At 29.6% G+C, this 20338-nt stretch overlaps 1 protein-coding gene and 1 non-coding gene across 2 annotated transcripts; both read right to left on the minus strand.

The window, feature by feature from the left end:
- Positions 1-17371: 17371 nt before the first annotated feature.
- ColSpa_rRNA_057 lies at positions 17372-17487 on the minus strand. Its single transcript, XR_007414288.1, has one exon. It is a non-coding gene; the product is annotated as a 5S ribosomal RNA (ribosomal RNA).
- Positions 17488-18362: 875 nt separating this feature from the next.
- On the minus strand, positions 18363-19488 carry ColSpa_11945 (peptidoglycan deacetylase; the record flags this gene model as incomplete). Its single annotated transcript, XM_049278157.1, has 4 exons — positions 18363-18501; positions 18570-18974; positions 19026-19305; positions 19383-19488. The coding sequence occupies 4 exons, from the start codon at positions 19486-19488 to the stop codon at positions 18363-18365; spliced, it is 930 nt and encodes a 309-aa protein (XP_049134114.1).
- Between the last annotated feature and the right edge of the window lie 850 nt (positions 19489-20338).

Here is a 20338-nt window from a genome sequence, read left to right on the forward strand (position 1 = left end):
TATGGTTTTTATTTTATCTTAGTATATACTAATAATACGCTTAGCTATAATATTATTATTAATATAGCTATTAGCGCTATATATAGTACTGTTATTACCTCTTAGCTTATTATAACTTAATATTTTATATATACTAAGATATTATTGACACTACACTTAGTAATACTACTATATCTATATAGCTTATACTAGTACTAGTATATAAATAGTTCTAGTATATTCTTAGTATATACTTATAATATCCTAGTTATTAACTACTCTTATATTAATATTACTATTACTAAAAAGGCTACTAGTAAGACGTATATACTAAGTATATATACTTCTTTTTCTCTTTTATAACTAGGTATATACTAATTTTATATAGTATTATCTAGAACTAGGTTTATTCTAGTAGCTAGTACTATATAAACTATATTTGTAAGCCTAAGTATATTCTTTGTCTTTTTTTAGTATATATATAATTAATACTTTAATAGTGTTAGACCTAAGAGTAGCCTTATCTACATTTATACTAATAGTATAAAGGAGCTTATATAAGTATATCCCTAGTATACTCTTAGTATATACTTAACTAATATCTTATCCTAGTTATAATAACGTTAATTTTATAGCTACTTATAATATATACTTCTACTACTCTATAAGTATATCTACTAAGTATATACTTAGATCCAGAGAATACTATTTATTTTATTATATATCTTTACTATTTATCCCTTTATAACTAACATAATAAGGTATTATAATATAATATTAAGTTATAAAGATATATAGTTATAGGAAAGGTATTAAAGAGCAAAAAGGTATCTACTTTTAATAAGTAGAATATATTTTTAGTATATACTAAGAATATATTAAGTCTTTACCCTCTAATACTAACATTATAACTATACTAAGCTGTAACTAAACTAATACTAACTAAATACAAGTAAATAATATAAGGAATATATACTAGGAATATATTAGGTATATATAAGACTAAGTTAACTTTAATATAGTATAATAACTCTACCTCCTCTTCTTTACATAAGCATAAGAACATAAGTAGAATATTATTTCTATATATACTTAGTATATACTTATAATTAGTTTAGTATAATAGCCCTCTCTATAAAAAGAGCCCTTTCTCTTCTTCCTTAGCCCTTCTCTATAAAAAGGCTAGTAAGTATATAATATACTCTTTATATATACTTAATACTAATTACATATTAGCTTTTTATAAAAAGAATAAAGCTCTTATCTCTTTTTTTTATGTTCTTTATAAGTATATCCTATATATACTTAGTATGTTAGAATAACAGCACCAGCTGGTTGTACGATACGCACGACTCAGGGACACACATCATGGCAGAGGGCATAGACTGGATATTCGGCCCTCGGTTATCTATTGAGGGGATCAAAAGTATATTCATGCCGAACTGACTCAGGGACGTACAAGATCATATATCTTGTGTACGAAAGCCAAGTCTTGTAATTAGGAAGATAATCACGGAAAATACATCTTTGGTTCACCCTAACTTTAACCCGAGTATGATTGTACAAACGGGTTCTCTCAGGAAGAGAGAATCTATTTAACATAGTATATATATAACTAATCCTAAGAATAAGCTTTATCTACTTTATATAAAAGGAGATTAAGTTTAAGAACCTAAACAAGATTTAAGTATATACTAAGCATTAACTATACTAATAAAGTATAAGTCTCTAAGTATATACTAAGAATAAACTAGGAATAAATTATATCTATAAAGTAAAGAGTATTAATAAATACTTAGTATATACTAAGAATTACTATAGTAGTTAATAATAATAAAGATAATACTTCTCTTATACTATATATATTTTATATATATACTAAAATTATACTAGTAATATACTTTACTTATTCTTTATTTAGATCTTATCTTAGCTAAGCTATTTTTACCTCTAAGTCCTAGATATATTTTTATTATTTTAGCTTTTTTACTTTATATTTAAGTTATTAAATCTTGATTTTATTTTATTCTCTTTTAGCCTAAAAGTATTATTATTATAAATAACTTTATACTTCTTTTTATTATATAAATATATCTACTTTATATTAACTTATTAACTATAAGTGTATTACTTTTTTTCGTAGGTAAGAATAAACTGTAAGTAGTAATAATACTAATAATAAAGTAGGTAAAAGTAAAGATAACCTTAAGGATAAGGTCTATATAAGCAGTATAAATATATAAGGTGTACTTAGAATATACTTAGTATATATTAAAGATATATAAAGAGCTATACTCTTATTATTAGATAATTCTTAGCTATTTATAATATTACTTTCCTTAATACTAAGTATTAGTATATTATATGTATTATAAGGGTTAAATAAAAGATTTAAGTTATTTTGTTAATATTATATTTATTACTTTTATTTTTTGTTTCTTTTTATAAGTAAACAGGTATATCTTACTATTTAGCTTTAATTCTTTTATAAAGATTTAATTTTAGTTTAAGTAAAAATATTTGTTTTCTTTACTTTTTAAAAAGTATAAAGCTTAAGCCTAGAAGATATTAGGTATAGTATTTGTATATACTAAACATATATAACGTATATACTAAAAGTATATTAAGTTTATTACTTACTAAAGTATAATAATAAAAAGCTAAAGTCGTTTTTTAATAGCTTAATTTAATAATATTATTATACTTTTAAGCTAATATTATAGCTTTAAGTTAAATATTATTCATAGAAATAATAAAACTAGATATAATTTAATAAAACTTTTTTCTTTTAAACTAAAATATTATTTTTAGATATTGTTTAGTAATACTTATAATATATACTATATATACTAAAAAACAGTTTAATTACTATACTCTTTATAGCTTTTATTTAGCTAGATAATTAAAAAACTTCTTATACTAATTTTATTATACATAAACCTTACAAAAGATTAACACATAACATAGATGTTCTTTCTATGTTCTTAAAGGGTTAAAATTAGTAAGGTAATTACCTAAGCCTACTATATACTTAGTATATATTATATATAGATCACAAATAAGTATAAAATATACTTAAAAGTAACTTACTATTAGCTTATTTACTATCTATATCTATTATAATAGTATAAATAAAAGAAGAAAAAAAAGGATTAATATAAAACTATTCTTACTTTATACTAGTTACCTAATAAAGCTCTTTAAAGTAATACTTAAAGAAAAGCTTATAACTGTTTTATAAGTAAAAGTTTATTTATATATAGATATATAAATTAATTTCTAGTATAGTTAGTGTATATATCTAGATTATATTTAGTATATACTTAATATACTTTAAGTATCTAAGTTCTATCTATATATTTTAAAGGTATTTATTTCTCCTTTAATTATCTTAAAAGCTATATTAATTTCTAAAAAGCTAGCCTTTAAAAAGGCTTTTATTTTAAAGTATTTAATATAAATAATAATAAAATAGCTATTAAGTAATATATAAATGTTTCTGATTTAGTGTTCTTTTAATAGCTTAGTCTTATTATATAACTATTCCTAAAGTATACTTAATAAATGCTTAGTATATTCTAAGGACCTATAAGGTATATATAGAAAATATACTTTATACTTATAAAGCTATAACTAGCTAGAAACTTAAGTAATTAAGCTTTTTAAATTAGGACTTTAATAATATTTTTATTAAATAAAGCTATATAAATAGTAGAAAAGTAAGTTACTTTAAAGGTATAATAAACCTTATAAATCCTAGGATTTATTAGTAGTTTCTTTATATATACTTAGTATATATATAGTATTATATAAATATATATTTAATATATAGTATTATATAAATATATATTTAATACATAGTATTATATAAATATATATTTAATATATATATAGTTAAAGTTAAGATATTTAGCTTTTTTAAAAGCCTTAACATAAAGCAATATAATAACTAAGATAGTAGTATTATTAGTAGTAGTAAGATATAAGTATATAAGCCTTAGTAAAAAAGAAGAATAAATAGAAACTAAATCTAGTTAATAGAAATATAAATATTTATTTTAATAGAACACTTATATGTTTAAATTTACTTACTACTTCTTTTAGCTAGATACTTGTTAAATAGATTCTCTCTTTCTAAGAGAACCCGTTTATATAATTGTACTTAGGTTAAAGTTAAGGTGAACCAAAGATGTATTTTCTATAATTATCTTTCTAACTATAAGACTTGGCTTTTATATACAAGATATATAATCTTATATATCCTTAAGTTAGTTTAGTATAAATATACTTTTAATCCCTTTAATAGATAACTAAGAGCTAAATATCTAGTCTATGCCCTCTACTATAATATATGTCCCTAAGTCATACATGTTATACAACTAGCTAGTACTATTATTTTAACACTTATAACTTTTTCTTTTATAACTATATAACTCCCTACAGTATCTAATTAGGTTACGCTAATTATAATATTAATAACCTTATTATATAATCCTATAGGTTAAGCTACTTATATTATATAATAAATTACTAATATTAAAACTTTAAGTAATTATCTATTCTCTTCTTACCTAGTTAAGTAGACAAGTCACGTGTTAATAAAGTTCCTTTTTTCCTTGTTAACTTTACTTCTACTTCTACTATTAATATACCTTCTTTTCTTTATATAACAACTTTAAGTATTTAAACCTCTTCTTATTTGTTTTTTTTTTTTTCTTTTTTTTCTTTTTTACTTTTTATATATATTGTTTTTTTATATAATTAACTAACAATAATCTTCTCTTTTTTCTTTAATTAACTTTAATAATAATTATTTATATATAAGATTTATTTTTATATATTTCTTTTTACTAATTTATTAATAATACCTTATATAATTAATCTATTATATCTCTTATTACCCCTAGTAGTTTAATCTTTAATAATATTAGTATATATACTAATATATTTAGTAGTTATTAGCTTTATTTTTTAACTAATAATACTAATAATTATATTCTTCTATTAGCTTTAGCTATTAATATATATTACTTTTGTCCTTACCTTATCTTTATATATTAACTTTAATTATAGAATAAGGAGCGTCTTATTATTAATATACTATTATATAATATTAAGATTTACATTACTAATAACACTTCTGTCTAGTAGTTTATTACTAGTATTATTTATTACTAAAGCTACTTCCTCATAGTCTTAGTTTAGTCTTGTAGTTATATAGCTATTACTTATAGCAATAAATACATAACTACTAACTCTCTGCGCTTCTGCTAGTGTACCTGTATTCTCACCTTTTAGGGTAGTACCTACGCTAAGTGCGTCTAGCAGTTATATAGCGCTTACTGCACCTACCGTAGTTGAGATGTTAATTTGTCTAATAACCTAGGCAATAATAATAACAATAATAACAGTAGCCCTAGTAAATACAAGGCTCTTAACATTACTAATGCTTATAAGCCTTATATGCTTAGTAGTAAGCTTAGTAAAAATATTAGTAAAAGTAGTTGTTTTCTTAGTACTTTTATTAGCCTTATAGTTATTAATAAAAAGTAATTATATAACTTTTTTTCCCTAAAATTTTATATAATAATTAAATAAATTATATAATATAGTAATTTAAAAAGGTTATAGATATAGTAGAAGTATAATTTAATATTAAGATTAGTATTAGTAGTAGTTAAGTATATTAGATATTTTTTTAAGGTTATATTTTGTTTTTAAATAGTTAGTAATATATAATAGTAAGGTTATATAAATTAATTATTAAGTGTTTTCTTTTAATCTTTTAATATATACCTTGATTTGAATTTTTAATGTGTTTATTATAATTAATTATCTAAGTGTTAAGTTTAGTGATTTCTTAGTAAAAGCATTAGTAGGGTTATCTTTCTTATTAATTTATCTTACTTCTAAAATCTTTTTCTTTTTATATAACTTATATAGACTTATAATATTAATTATAAGCCTCTTTTTATTTATTATACTTAGTTATATAAGGTACTTATATAGAGATTATAAGTCTAAACAGATAATAACTAGAATCCTTAGGAGTTATAATATATAAAGGATCTTAGTAAGTATTATACTAAGAGATATCCTATTATTAAATCCTGTGATTATCCTGTATAACTTACTTATAAGTATACTTTATATAACTCTCTTACACTTTATTAAACTCTAGTATATAATGTTTCTTTTAATCTAGAAGTCTGTTGTTATATAAGCTATTTCCTTAGCTAGTATAATAATAAATCTAAGTTATAATAATAGATCTAAGTTATTTATAAATAATCTATTTATAAAAATATATATTTTTATATAATAGAGATTAAAAGGGATATATATAAGACCTTATGTAGGGTTATTGATTTATTATTAAAGTTATATATTTAAAGCTTTAATATTTTTCTTATTAGGTTCTTTAGTTTAGGCTATAGTTAATAGGTTGTATAATGCCTCTAGTTAACAGATAGATATAAAGTATACTCCTCTTACCCTTTAGGAAACATACTACTGATATATATTGTGCGTATTAGAATTAATAAGTTTCAGGTATTTTACTTAGCCTTTTTAAGTAAAAGTAATGTAGTTATTATGCGATTAAATCTTTCTCTTATTAAAGTTAATTTTACATAAAGTCCTTTTCTTCTTAGCTCTTCTTCTTCTCTCTAGGAGAAGGCAGGTGTAGTAAAGCTAAGTGTATTATCTGTCTATATAGCTGTAATCCTAAAGGTATCTGGTTCTTCTGTTATATATAGCAAGTATAGATTATATATTAACTCTATTATCTTTAGATCTTTCTTGTAATACTTAGAATAGGTTTTATACTAGTATAAGCCTAACTTTACTAAGCTATATAGTAGTTTCAAGATATAAAGAAATATGTTCTTAGGGTATTTGTCTTTTAACTCCTTAGGTAGTTATATAATAATTGTCCTAGTTAGACGATTATCTAACTATATATATACTTAAGTTATGTCTCTAAGTTCCCCTTTATATTTATAGTCTTATATAAAGGTAGGTCTAATTATAAATATAAGCCTTTAGCTTATTTGTTAAATAGTAAGTGCTTAGGTTAAGAGTTCTTTTTTCTCTTAGTCCTTATACCCTTATATAATAAGTCTTAACTTCTTATATAGCTTAGATAATAAGTTCTTAATCTCTTATACTATTTATGTTTTATAGATATAAAGGTAATTATACTTTTTTAGATTATATAGTATAAAAGTAAAGACTTCTTAGTTAATAAGGTTATTTATTTCTGTTTAGTTTAACTTTTTATATAAAGTACCTAGTGTTATAATTATATTATTAAGCTATAACTTTTCTATTAACTTTTTATAGTCTTTTTTTTTCTAAGATAGAAATGCTTAATTAGTATATAGTAATTATTATATAGCCTTTTTTTAGCTTTTCTTTAGTCTTTTTTTCTTATTTAGCTGTTTTTAAGGAATAGGTTATATAATATCTAAATCTAACTATACTATATCTTAATAGTATGGTTTAATATGTGTTGCATAAAACTGTGTAGGACTATTAACTATCTTAACTATTATTATATAGCCTTTTATAGCTTAGACTTTATATAGTCTAGTTTATTTCTTATTTTTTCTCTATACTAGAACCTTACTTTAGATTAGTAGTAATAGTATATTTTAGAGGTTAAGGCTATTTCTAGTGTTAATTATATAATTGATTTTTATTTTTGTATAAATACTTTAAAGTATTTTTATTGCTTTTTAGATTATTTTTGCCTTTTAGGTGATTTTAGGTAATAGAGGTAAGTCCTTGTTAATCCTTAGATATATCTTAAAGATAAGTAGTGTAGGTATAATGCTATATAGACTAGCTATGTTATTTAATGCCTTTATAGCTATCTAGAGAATAGTTTCTTTGTTTATATTATACCTAAGCTTAGTATATAAAATATTATATATATACCTTAAAGGAGTATAAGCTCTTTTTATTTTACCTATTACTTAGTAAGCTTTTACTAGTATTTCTTTATATAATATACTTATAATGTTAATATAGTTCTTAAATTCTACTAATATAAAGTTTATACTTAGGTTATATATAATATAGTTTAGTAAACTAATATATATACTAATCTAGTTCTTATAAAGTGTATTCTATATATCTTGTATAGATAAGAACTTTAGGAAGGTAGCTCCTTAAAAGCTTATCTCTATGTTAATAATATATAAGGTATTCTTGTCTCTTAGTTATATAATATCTATAACTATCTTATAGTTAAAGTAGCTTTTATCTTTAAGTGTAAACTTAAACCTTTTTAGTACTAAGTTATATAATTAATAATAATAATAAAACTTCTAGACCTTTTCTAAAATATTAATATTAATGTTATAATACTTAGTCTTCTTTAAGAGGTAATAAAGATAGTTTATACAAGGATATCTAAATTATTTATAAAGCCTTTAGAGTTATCCTTTTATAAAGAACATGTTAGCCTTTATATAACTAAAGTTAAAGAATAAGTGACCTTATTTCTGTATAACTAGGATAAGTTTTCTATTTTACTATATAATTATGTTATTAATGTTGTTAAAATATATACTTAACTTGTTTATATTATATAATAAAAACAGGAACAAAATAGAAGCATTAAGGATATAATATATAACTTTTCTAAGCTAATTCTCTATTTTTATAGTATTAACTAATATAATTAAGTTACTTGCCTTAAATTATATGTTTACTAATCTTAGTCCCTAAGATATTACTATATAAGGGTTCTTCTATAGATATATAAGGACTTAAAGTTTCTTTATAGTAGAGAACTTTACTGCTCTTATATCCTATAGTTCTTCTTAGTATAATAAAATATAAGAATTATATAATAAGAATTAATAGGCCTTTAACGTCTTTAGTAATAAAAAGATATCCTTTTTTATTATATAATAAAAGAATAAAGAAGATATTAGGAAAGCTAATATTTCTTTATTTTTTATAAATTCTTCCTCTTTATTACATAATTTATCTACTAGGTTTTTTTTTTAAAGTTAAGAAGGTATAAGGCAAAATCTCTTTGTAGTTCTTATTTAAGTATATTATATACCTAAAGGTATTAGTCTTTTATATAATTATATTCTTTATTTAAATAATTTATAGACTAATAACTCTTTTTCTTATACATAAAATATCTTTTCTTAAATATTATATAATTAAACCTAAGTCATAATAAAGGTTAACTTTTCTAAGGTTATTAAGAAGATCCTTTGTTATTTAATAGTTTATTATACAATAGTTATAGGTAACTCTTGTTATTAAAGTATCTTTTATTTATAAAGTTAATATTATATAATATAGACTTCTTGTTTAAAGTAACTTATAGTAATACTCTTAGGCTAGAAAAGAATTGCTTATATATGTAATATGCTTTAAGATTACTTAGAGTAGTTTTTAGCTCTAGTATACCTTTATATACTTAGGTGACTTATGTATAAAGTATAATCTTTCTCTGAAAACCTGGGCTAAGTGCCTATTATACAAAGAGTATCTTGTCTAAGAGTATCTTTAATACGTCTATTAGATTCTTGTTTAGATTATCTTGTTTAACTTATATAAAGGATAGACTTATCTAATCTGTTTAATAGAGAGTATAGTTAATGTTAGTGTTAAAGTATATTTCTAATATGTTATATATCTTGTTTTATCTTCTTATTAGTCTAATGTAATAAAGATAAAACTCTTTTGTATAATTAGCTAAGATATTAGGAAATACTATATAGTATTAGTTTTTAATGATCCTAAGGCGTTAATAAAAACTAATAAAGACCTTTACCTTGTTATATAAGATATTATATAGCTTACTTATATAATTCTTGTCTTTTCTTTATCTCTTTTAGAAGATTAAAATTATAGTTAGCTTATATAATCTATTTTAGATTATTTATCTTAGTAATAGGTTATAAATGTTATTTTTTTAATATAAAGGTATTATATAACCTTAGATTTATAGAAAACTCTTAACTTTTTATATAAATCTTGTTCTAGGAGGTATATTTCTTGAAATTAATTATAATTACTCTTGTATAATTAATATTTGAGTTATTTATGTATTATATAAGGGCTTAATTAGCTCTATTGTTAGTTTAGCTATGTTTTAAGGTAAAGTTAATTTAAGGTTTTAAATAAGTATTTAAGTTATTATAATTATATAACTTAGTATAAGTGTTATATAGGTAGAAAGCTGTTTTTTTTTACTTATTAAACTTTTTTTTAATCTCCTTAATGAATTTAACTAGCTATTAATTTATATTTCTTATTAGTAGTAATTAGAATCCTTTTAGCTTAATAAGTTATATAAACTCTATCTTAAATGTATAATAGACCTTTTTTTATTAAAAGGTAAACTATTTATTAAAATCTTTGTATAATAATATTGTTAGGTTTTTTTTTAATTACTTAGGATAAAGTATTTCTATGTTAATATATATAATATATATAGTTATCTTTTTTTTAGATAGTGCTTATATAATATTAACTAGATTTCCTTAGCGTCTAGGATTTATAGTCTTTTTTTATATATATAGTAAGACTTTGCTTTTTGTACTTATTTCTTTATATATTAATAGGTATTTATTAATATTATTATATTAGCTTTAATAATTATCTTTTAGATCCTCTTAGGAAGCTATGTTATGTTTAGTAGTTGTTTTATATTATATAACATTAAAATTAGTTTATTTAATGCTATAGTGTATACTTTATATTTTATATATAGTATAATAAAGATTCTTATTTAGTTTAGCTTAGTAAATAATAATAGGAATTTATTTTATATAATAGTAAAATAAAAGTTGTCTTTATTTTATTTATTTAGTTTAGCTTAATAAGTAATAATAAGTAGAATTAAGGCTTCTTAGCATAAGAGACTTTTTAGTATAACCCTTTAGGTATCCCTAAGGATTTCTTATCTTATATAAAGTATAAGATTACCTGGTAGCCTAGCTATAAAGCCTTAGTCTTATCTCTTTACTTTTACTAATTTATAATTATATAAAGCAATTATATAAATTACTAAGTAACTACTAATTAGTATTAAATAGATTTTTTTTTTTCTAAAAGAACCTATTTATACGATTATACTTAGGTTAAAGTTAAAGTAAACTAAAGATATATTTTCTATAATTATCTTCTTAACTATAAAACTTAGCTTTTATATACAAAATATATAATCTTATATGTCTCTAAGTTAGTTCAGCATAAATATACTTTTGATCCCCTTAATAGATAACCAAGAGCCAAATATCTAGTCTATACCCTCTGCTATAATATATGTCCCTAAGTCATACATGTCATACAACTAGCTAGTGCTGTTATTCTAACAATACTAGTATTTTATAAACTTATAATTAGTAAATACTTAGTATATACTAGGTATATATATACTATATATTTACCTTATACTTATTTTTTTCTTAACTTAAATATACTTATTACTTTACCCTTTAAGTTACTTAGTATTATAAAGCTAGTATAAATAATTAATATTAAATTAACTTTAATACTATAAAATTCCTTATACTATATACTAAGGCTCTAAGTTACTAGACTATAAGTAGCTAATAAATATAACTTATATAGTGTTAACATAAACTAAGTTCTAGAAAGGTATATGTTAAGTATATACTTATATTATTCCTAGTAAAGGTAATAAATCTTTGGTTTCTATAAGTAAATACTAGCTGTTTTTTATCTTTAGCTAGCTTGTTACCCCCTTGGCAGGGTAGCCACTGCTAGCGTCACGTGATACCAGCCATCACGTGGGTAGTGCGTGCCCAACTATAAGTAGCGGTGTACACGTCAAGATAGACCTTAATACAATCATCCTTCATACATCTCTCCGACCGGTAACATAGCTATTAACAAGGTCTATTAAGCTTTTAGAGCTTTTAAATAGACTTAAAGTAACTAGAATATATTATTAGTACCTTATAATTAAGATATATATATAATATAAATATAATATATATCTTATATAGGCTTTACTTATACTTTTATTTAACTCTTAATATCCTTTATAAATATAAATATAATTATTATTCTTTTTGCTTTTTTTTAAAGGATTTAATATACCTTAATAGTATTACTAGAATTAAAAAGCCTATATAGCTTTAAAACAGATTTATAAATAAAGCTATAGTATTTAATCTTATTATATTTTAAAAATTAGTACTAAACTTGATTTTTACTTAAACTATTTTTAATATATAGTTAATATATATTAAGTATATATAAAAATAATACTAAAAGTATATTACTTAAGAACTAAATATTTCTATTAGCTTATTTTTTTTATATTAAATTAAGTATTAAATAATATCTATAAGTATACTTATAAGTTACTAAGTATCTGATTTTAAAATATTATTATTATTTTTATAATATAAAATAAAATATAAAACTTTTATTTTTAAAGTCTTAGAAAAAAGAGAAGAAGTAAAGTGATCTTAGATATCTCTTATAGATATTATATATTTTTCTTTATTGTTAAGAAGAACTTTAAATTACTAGATAGATTCTTAATAAATTCTTAGTATATACTTAGTATATACTTATCTTATATCTAGTATATATTAAAGATATATATAAAACTTACTTTAAACTAACTTATTTAATATAATAACGTCTTTAGGTTATAGTAATTACTTATTTAGTTATAGCTATTAAGTTAAAACTAATCTTAAAAAATGTTTAGTAAAATAAATAGTATTAATAAAATAAAAACTTATATTATTAACTTATTTTTTTAATAAATAATAAAATCTAATAATTATGTCTTTATTATTATTTTAAATATTATCTTTATTAATACTTTAATAATTTATATTTTTTCTTTAGTCTTTATTTTTATTCTTAGATTTACTAAAAGATAATATAAATAAAAATAATAAAATAAAATTAGAGTTACTACTAGTATTATTTAGTATATTATTTATTACTATTAAATCTTAGTAAAGTATATAATAAGTATAGTTTAAGCTAGGCCTTAATATATATAAAGATTATACTTAACTTATATTCCTTTAGTACTTATATTTTATTACTTACTTATTCTTCTTTTTTTGCTTTTATTACTTATAAATATAAAAAATAATATTGACTAACCTTTACTACTACTTTTTATAAGTTATGTTCTATATCTTCTTCATATATATAGAGCATATATAGAACACATGTATTAATAATATAGGATTCTAGCTTGTCTCTTAACTAATTATAGTCTTATATTGTCCTACGTTTATTTATCTTCTTTATAACTACTGTATAAACTTTTAGACCCCCCTCTGAGTTTTGATCCACTTTTTGGAAGCCCCCCTTGGTACTGCGAATACCCCCCTCCGAACTGTACCCCCGTTCCGAATTTGGTCGACTGATTGAGTGATTGCATGCAACCCCGGGGAGTTCGTAAGCAAGCGAGTATATATTTACTCTGTCTGTCATAATACATGCAAGCATCCAGCTAATCATGACAGTCTCGCAGGTACCAAGCATCGAAACATGTCAACACAAAAAACAAAAATCTATGCTTTTGGCGTCATTATATTGAGCGATGGGAACCTCTAACAATGGACTTGTCGACATTGAACAAGTAGCTATTGCAATCGCAACGGCTATGATGTTTGGCGCGTTGCAGCACAAGGTGAAGAAGATGGCCAAGGCCTTAGCCGACACAAAGACGCATGTGCATGGAGAGAGCCGGGGTCAAAGGAGTACTACTATTTGGCCGTAGGCATTTTGCGGGTTGTCAGTTCGGGGGGGGGTTTCCAAAAGGTGGATCAAATCTCGGAGGGGGGTTAAGAGATGGAGTCTTTGACTTTATGTCATCTTATACAGAGATTCAAGGGAGTTATACAGAGATACAGTGTGAATTAGGAGTTAAAATATAGGCTGAGCATATGCCCAGCATATGCTAGGTATATGCAGAGCATATACATTTACAGCAGTTACAGCAGCAACAACCCACTGTATCTACAGCAGTCACAGCAGCAGCTACCCACTATATCTATAGCAGTCACAGCAGTAGCTACCCACTATATCTATAGCAGTTATAGATTTAATCTCTCAGTATAAGCTTAGTATATCCTAAGTAGTTGTTATTTACTATCAGTTACTACACACTGTGGTTACCCTAACCCTATCTATATAAAATCTTTAGACCCCCCTCTGAGATTTGCTCCACTTTTCTTAGACCCCCCTGGGAATTGGGAATACCCCCCTCCCAACTGTACCCCCGCATTTTGCCTACCCAAAGATATTTATTCTCGCTTAAGTGGAGCTGACTACCTTTACATGCTGTAATTAGCCAAAACAACTATGATCACCCGCCAAGCAAAAGACGGCGGTTGCCGGTTGGCCTCGTCTCACCTCACCCACTCAAGGCTCGGCTGGAGATCCCCGACCTGCAGGTCGCTTCATGCGCTGTCACCAAGGTCTGCGTGGTCACTGCCTTCTTTCGGTACTTGTAAGCTCCATGACTAATAGAATTTCCAAGCTTCTGACCGAGGCACACGGCACTAGAATAAAGCATTCGATGCTGTAAAGGGCCACTTCAGAATTAAATCAGTGGTTGAACATAAGGAACTTTATCATCTTCGCAACATGCTCAGGAAGCCACTATCACTACTTCAAGACCAGGCAGCTAAGGTAGCACTCTCAAGATAAGCCATTCATCCTCATGGTCCTCGGGCGGCATATTACTATCCTGTAAACCCAGCCTCTGCTTCGTCATCTCTATACTTGTTTCTATGGCTTCGCGTAGTTGAGCATTAGACGATATCTGACTCTTCAAAATGTGGTGGCGACGGGCAAGCCGAGAGGGGGCTGGCCTATCTCGTCATCTCTATACTTGTTTCTAGAGACTCATGGCAATGCCTGTCGTCCTCACCGTTATCAGCTCAACAGCATCGGCCCCCGGTGCACCAATACTCAGGGAGTCCAGCCATATATCAATATCGCACTCATCTATCGCTGCTAAGGCCAGGTACACGACGAAAACGACGCCACCAGCTGAGATTTCAACAACAATAACAACAACAACAGTAGCAGCAGCAGCAGCAGCAATCACTACCGCTATCACTACTCTTACTACACCTCAACGATTTTCTAGAAATAGCTATCCGCCGCAGCAAGACAGAATTCCCATTACGTATATCACTGACGGATCACAGTCTCCAGATCTTCTTCCGTTGGCTTAGGTTAACTGGATACATAATGAGCCAAATAGCTGGCTCTTAGATCACACCAGACATAAGGGCAAATTAGCGCGGGTCTTCCACCTGCCGCAAATGGGGAAACATAGAACCGGATACAGCAGTAATGTCTTATCAAAACTTCCCACAGCATCATAAACCGCCACAAAAGCGTGTCAACAGCCATTGGGCACCGACGCCCAATGATATATGGATCAACCCTAACCTCCGCTCTACCCTACTTGTTTTCAACAAGACTAAAACTTGGAGACATCCATTCACCGGTATCTATCGGATATTAGATCTAGAAACAGGCCGTATATAGCCTCTTGACCCGTCCGCACCAAATTCGGCAGTTCAACTTACTCAGTGGTCACCGCGAGCAGAAGCAGTACCAGTTATCTAAGAGAACAATTTATATCTCCGGCAACTTAATATCTGTACCAATGCTACCGCCGTCCAGAGAATCACAGAGAACGTAAGCTACAACCTGTTATATAGTGTTCCCAACTACGTCTACGAAGGACAATTGCTCGAGGGCAAGACGGCGCTTTGGTGGTTGGGTACTGGAAGCTATCTAACCTTCTACCAGACCAACGGCTCCATGGTTGAGACGCATATAATTCAGCACTTCGGCCGCCGCCCACATATAAGTTTTGACTTTCTCTCGGGAATACAGCAACACCCTCAGTACAGTAACTTCGCCTACCCGAGACCAGATACGCCAAACCCTAACCTCATCTAATGACCTGTGCGGGTGTTACAAGATCATTGCATTTCTGAGACGCCATTTGAGGTGGTCACAGGAGGACTATTCGTCCTGGTGGAACAGGCGTTGAGGGCACCAGATCCTCAGATTTGACCTCATCTTCTTGATTTTGACGCGAGACTGCAACCATGGAGACGAGTTAAACTTGGCCCAATAGGCTCGCACCCTATGGCCGTGAAACGGTAAGCCAGCTTTGTACGAATACGGATGAGGGGGGCCTTGCGATATAGTGTTCCTCGGTAATGTTTGGTTTCGTACGAGGCGGCCGTTGGATAACCTTGCCCATGCCCGAAACAGATCTGGAGAGCAGGAAGTCCCGCGTTGAAACGCTGCCTATGAAGGCTTATTCCAACAAAATGGATTGAATAGCGGATCACCGTGGCGTTAATGGAGCTCGATTCTACAAGGTTAGAAACGCTGGGAGCCGAGAGAGAACAGACAAGTCTTCGGTAATTCCTGTTCCCTGTGTTATGTATTGGGTGTTCTCTCAAGAAGACCATCATCAAAAATTTTAATTACCTAAAACCATTTTTGGAAATATTTGATTTGGGCTGCCCAGAGTATTTCCAAGCCTAACCCGCATCCCACTCGGCAGGACAGAGGCATCATGACGCAGTTCCCCCTTTTACCGTTCTCTTGACTAGCTAGCCCCGCCTTGTTTCTGTGCACTTGTAGGAAAGCCACGTGAGCGTGGCAGACTAGTCTATGTAGCTAGCAGAGCCAATGTGTTTAATACACTCCCTTAGCTTTGTTTTAACGGCGTCTGTTACCTTAAAACCTATGCTAGGCTTTTGCTGTTAGTTACTGTGCAAAGCTAGAAGCAGTCCTTTTGGTTCTACTGTGTTACCTTATCATTGCTGTCACTAGGGAAAGGACAGGGCCTGCGTTAAACTAGGTCAAGGTTACACAGATCAGCCAGACCGCAATTGGTTTACCAGTGGAATAAGAGTACAAGACAACGGTCTTTTGCCCTGATCAAAAGCCTTTTCCTCACTATTTTTTCACATCTTACATAAGCAGAGGCTGTGTGTAAGAGACATGGCACAGGCATGAGTTGGTTTTGTTCTTTCCTAGAGCTTAAGTAAAACATATACACATCTGTAGTAACCCTTAATTTTGACCGGTTCCAGATTTCCCCTGCACGGCATGTACTCATTAACCAGGGACAGCTTCACCCTCCACAACTAGCCCTAACCCAAGACAAAGTCATAAAGGAAGATACCCCTCGGGTCTATAGGTAAGCACGGCAGCCCAAAGCATTCATCAATGTACTCGTATTGAAGCAAAAATTCGGACTAGCTATGAAGCAGCCGCCGCGGACCACCTAACAATGGCGGGGATTATACCTTGACCACATGCTTCGTGCTGTTGCAAGCCAATAGCAAAACGAAATAAGACAAATAAACATACAACACCAGGTATTCGCTGGTCGTCACCGACCCAACTACTAATCCGGCCCTTATTAGCTTATCTATGGGAGAGCGGACGGGATCCCGAGTTTTCTAATAGGTATGGTCGTATGTACTTGCCAGTGTTCAGAAGTAGCTATATATACTACGAAAGATAAGATGGTCAACGCAACGGAAAGCCACGACACGAAGCCGAGGAGGATGAACTTTTTTGAAACCAATTCCTGAAAAGACACGTTGACGAAGCCTAACTCTGGCCCTAGTTGGATGACTTACAGGATGAGGGCCTCGTCGTCGGAGCGATTTTCCAACGCTTGTTTCCACCGCCCACGTCTATCAAGATGATGGAAGCAAACGAGAGTGGCCATGGGAGCTACCTCGTCATGAGGCTAGAATAGAAAAATGCAATTCGCCTGCGTCTTGGCCATTGCTTAAAGGGCACTGCAATGTACAGACCTATGCCCCTTGATGTTGACGTGGGCAATGTAGCTGCGCGCCTGGGGAAGGTGGGAGCGAAGGCAGTATATAAGTGGAGCTAGCTAGTGGCGGAGTTGAAAGGCAATAAAGAGACGCTGTCGTTTGAAAAAAGTGCTGTTTCTTCTCCGTCTCGAAAGCTTAGGAATTGGATATCTCTGCTCAGGACTGGCGATGTTCTGTCGTTGACTATGTGTGCCGCAGCAAACATTAAGATCATCGTAAGGAGCACGCACGGTTTTACGCGGTGTTAACATTCCATTGCATCTCTCATGACTATAGAACGACAATGTAAACTTTCTGATCTTGAAAACCGTGGTGATGAAGAAAGCTTGAGCTTAATCAACAGGTCAGACGATACAGGAGAGCATCATTTTGGAATCGCATGTAGTAGAAGTTCCTTAATATTCCGACAAATGTTCATATTAGAAAAAGTCGACATTCCATACTAACAGGATGTTTCATATAGAGTGCCGCGATAATGAGACGCTAGAAAGAACCATGGTTCCGCGACTACCTCCTCAACATGGCGCCGGGTGCAGCCGGCATTAGGGCACCTTTGGCAGGCGTGTTCTTGCTCCTGAATTCATCCGCGATTTCCGCCATCGTGACAAATTCTACGCCCTTGTGGCTTTTGAAATACTCAATCAATCTGCCAGAAAAGTTGTTAGATAATGCTTTTAGGTTGGTTTTTCGGGAGTATATTTGGCTTTCACACACCTTTCGTGCATGAGGATAACATGTGGTCTCCCTGAGACATCCGGGTGCACGGATATGGGCAATATGAACTCGTCGTATTCGCGATAAAAGTAGTCGAAGTGGTCACGCCAGGTATCTTCCACGTCACGAGTGTTAACGAAACCATGACTGTTCGGAGCTGCTTTTATAAACATGAGAGGTGGTAAGTCGTCGAGGTTCCAATTCGAGGGGATTTCGACAAGTCCAGTATCTCTACCACGCACGAGAGGCTTCATCCAGGTTTCGGCTTTTTGAGTGTAGTCAATCTTGGTCCATGATTCACCCGTGTTCAAAAAGTAGGCCTGACAATCATGGTGGGCCATGCTGTGGTCATAGTCAATGCCGTAATCCAGAAGGAGCTGGGCCCCTTCCGCACTTGTCTCCCACCTAGCCTGTTATCAGCAACAGCCCAATGCAAATCCTCAATATAACTCATACCATGGAGCAACGCTTCCTCTCGGAGTCTTGCCGTTGCAAAAATCAGTTAGCATTCTGTACGTCTTATCGAGGACATCTCGCTGCTGCTCGATAGTCATGTCGGTTGGGTTCTCGTGAGAATAGCCGTGGAGGCCGATCTCATGTCCGGCATCTCTAACTGCAGCCATATCTTCTGGGAATGTTTCTAGACTGTGACCCGGAATGAACCAAGTAGTTCTGATCTTATACTTGTCGAACAGTTTCAGCATTCTCCGCGTGCCCACTGTGCCAGCAAAAAGCCCTTAGTCTAGTCGTCAGTTTTGGACCACCAAGCGAAGTCAAATCATCAACCAATCAATTGATAAGTCAACGGCGTACCTCTGCTGATGTCATTTGGCGAGTTTTCGCCACCATAGGAGCCCAACCAGCCAGCAACAGCATCAACATCAACACCGTAGCTGATGAGTACCCGCTTCTTGCTCATCTTGCAGGTTCAACTGATAATCCTGAGGAACAAATAGTAATAGTAATAGAACACCCGGCTATGGGAAGTTTGTAGTACTTGAGGATAGAAAATAGCTTTTTAGGCCAGATGCGTTGTCTTTATAGACCTTGCTAAGTTTACACATGGAAGTCCATCTTAGTTGGCTCTTATCGAACAAGCGGGGGGATTCGCAGCCAGTTGGGGTCGAAATGCGGAGTACAAAGGGTTCCCCCGCTGACCTCTCTGTTTGTTTTGGAGAGGTCAGGATGGAAAAGCATCACGAACTAGTAATCCGGAGCTTATCTTTTGGAGATTTTCTCCAACTTAGATTCAGTAACCCCGCTTGGATTCTGGAAAGGCTACTTCTCTATTAGGGTCTCTATTTAGCCATTTAAGATACCGAAGAAGCCGATTTAGATAAAAATCTATAACGCCATGAAGTCTCTTTCAAATTTCCATCCAATTCTCGTTTTCGAGCCCAAAGCTCTGAGTAATCAAACTATAGTGATAAATGAAATCTAATTGTGTTTCCTAAACGAGCCAGGATTTATGGATAATTCTTTAAGAATGACCTCTGTTGGGCCTGTACCAGCACATTTGTTACAGCAATAGTCGCATATTGCTTGGCTACCTAAGGGCATGATTGGCACTAACTAACTAGTAGTAGTTACAAGTTAGATAGTTAATACGTTTCTTATTATCCGATTTGGCTCAATGGTAAGCATGGGTGGCGGTGTTCCGCCTAAGGCTCGACTTGGGATTGTAGTAGTCAGTGTGCCGATTGACAACCTACCTGGAGTGGTATAATGGGATATAGGCAAGACTGAGGGAGGCAGAAAGTTCAGGAGAA

Source organism: Colletotrichum spaethianum, assembly GCF_022836535.1.
Source record: "Colletotrichum spaethianum MAFF 239500 DNA, contig53, whole genome shotgun sequence".
In the NCBI taxonomy this organism is placed as follows: Eukaryota; Fungi; Ascomycota; class Sordariomycetes; order Glomerellales; family Glomerellaceae; genus Colletotrichum; species Colletotrichum spaethianum.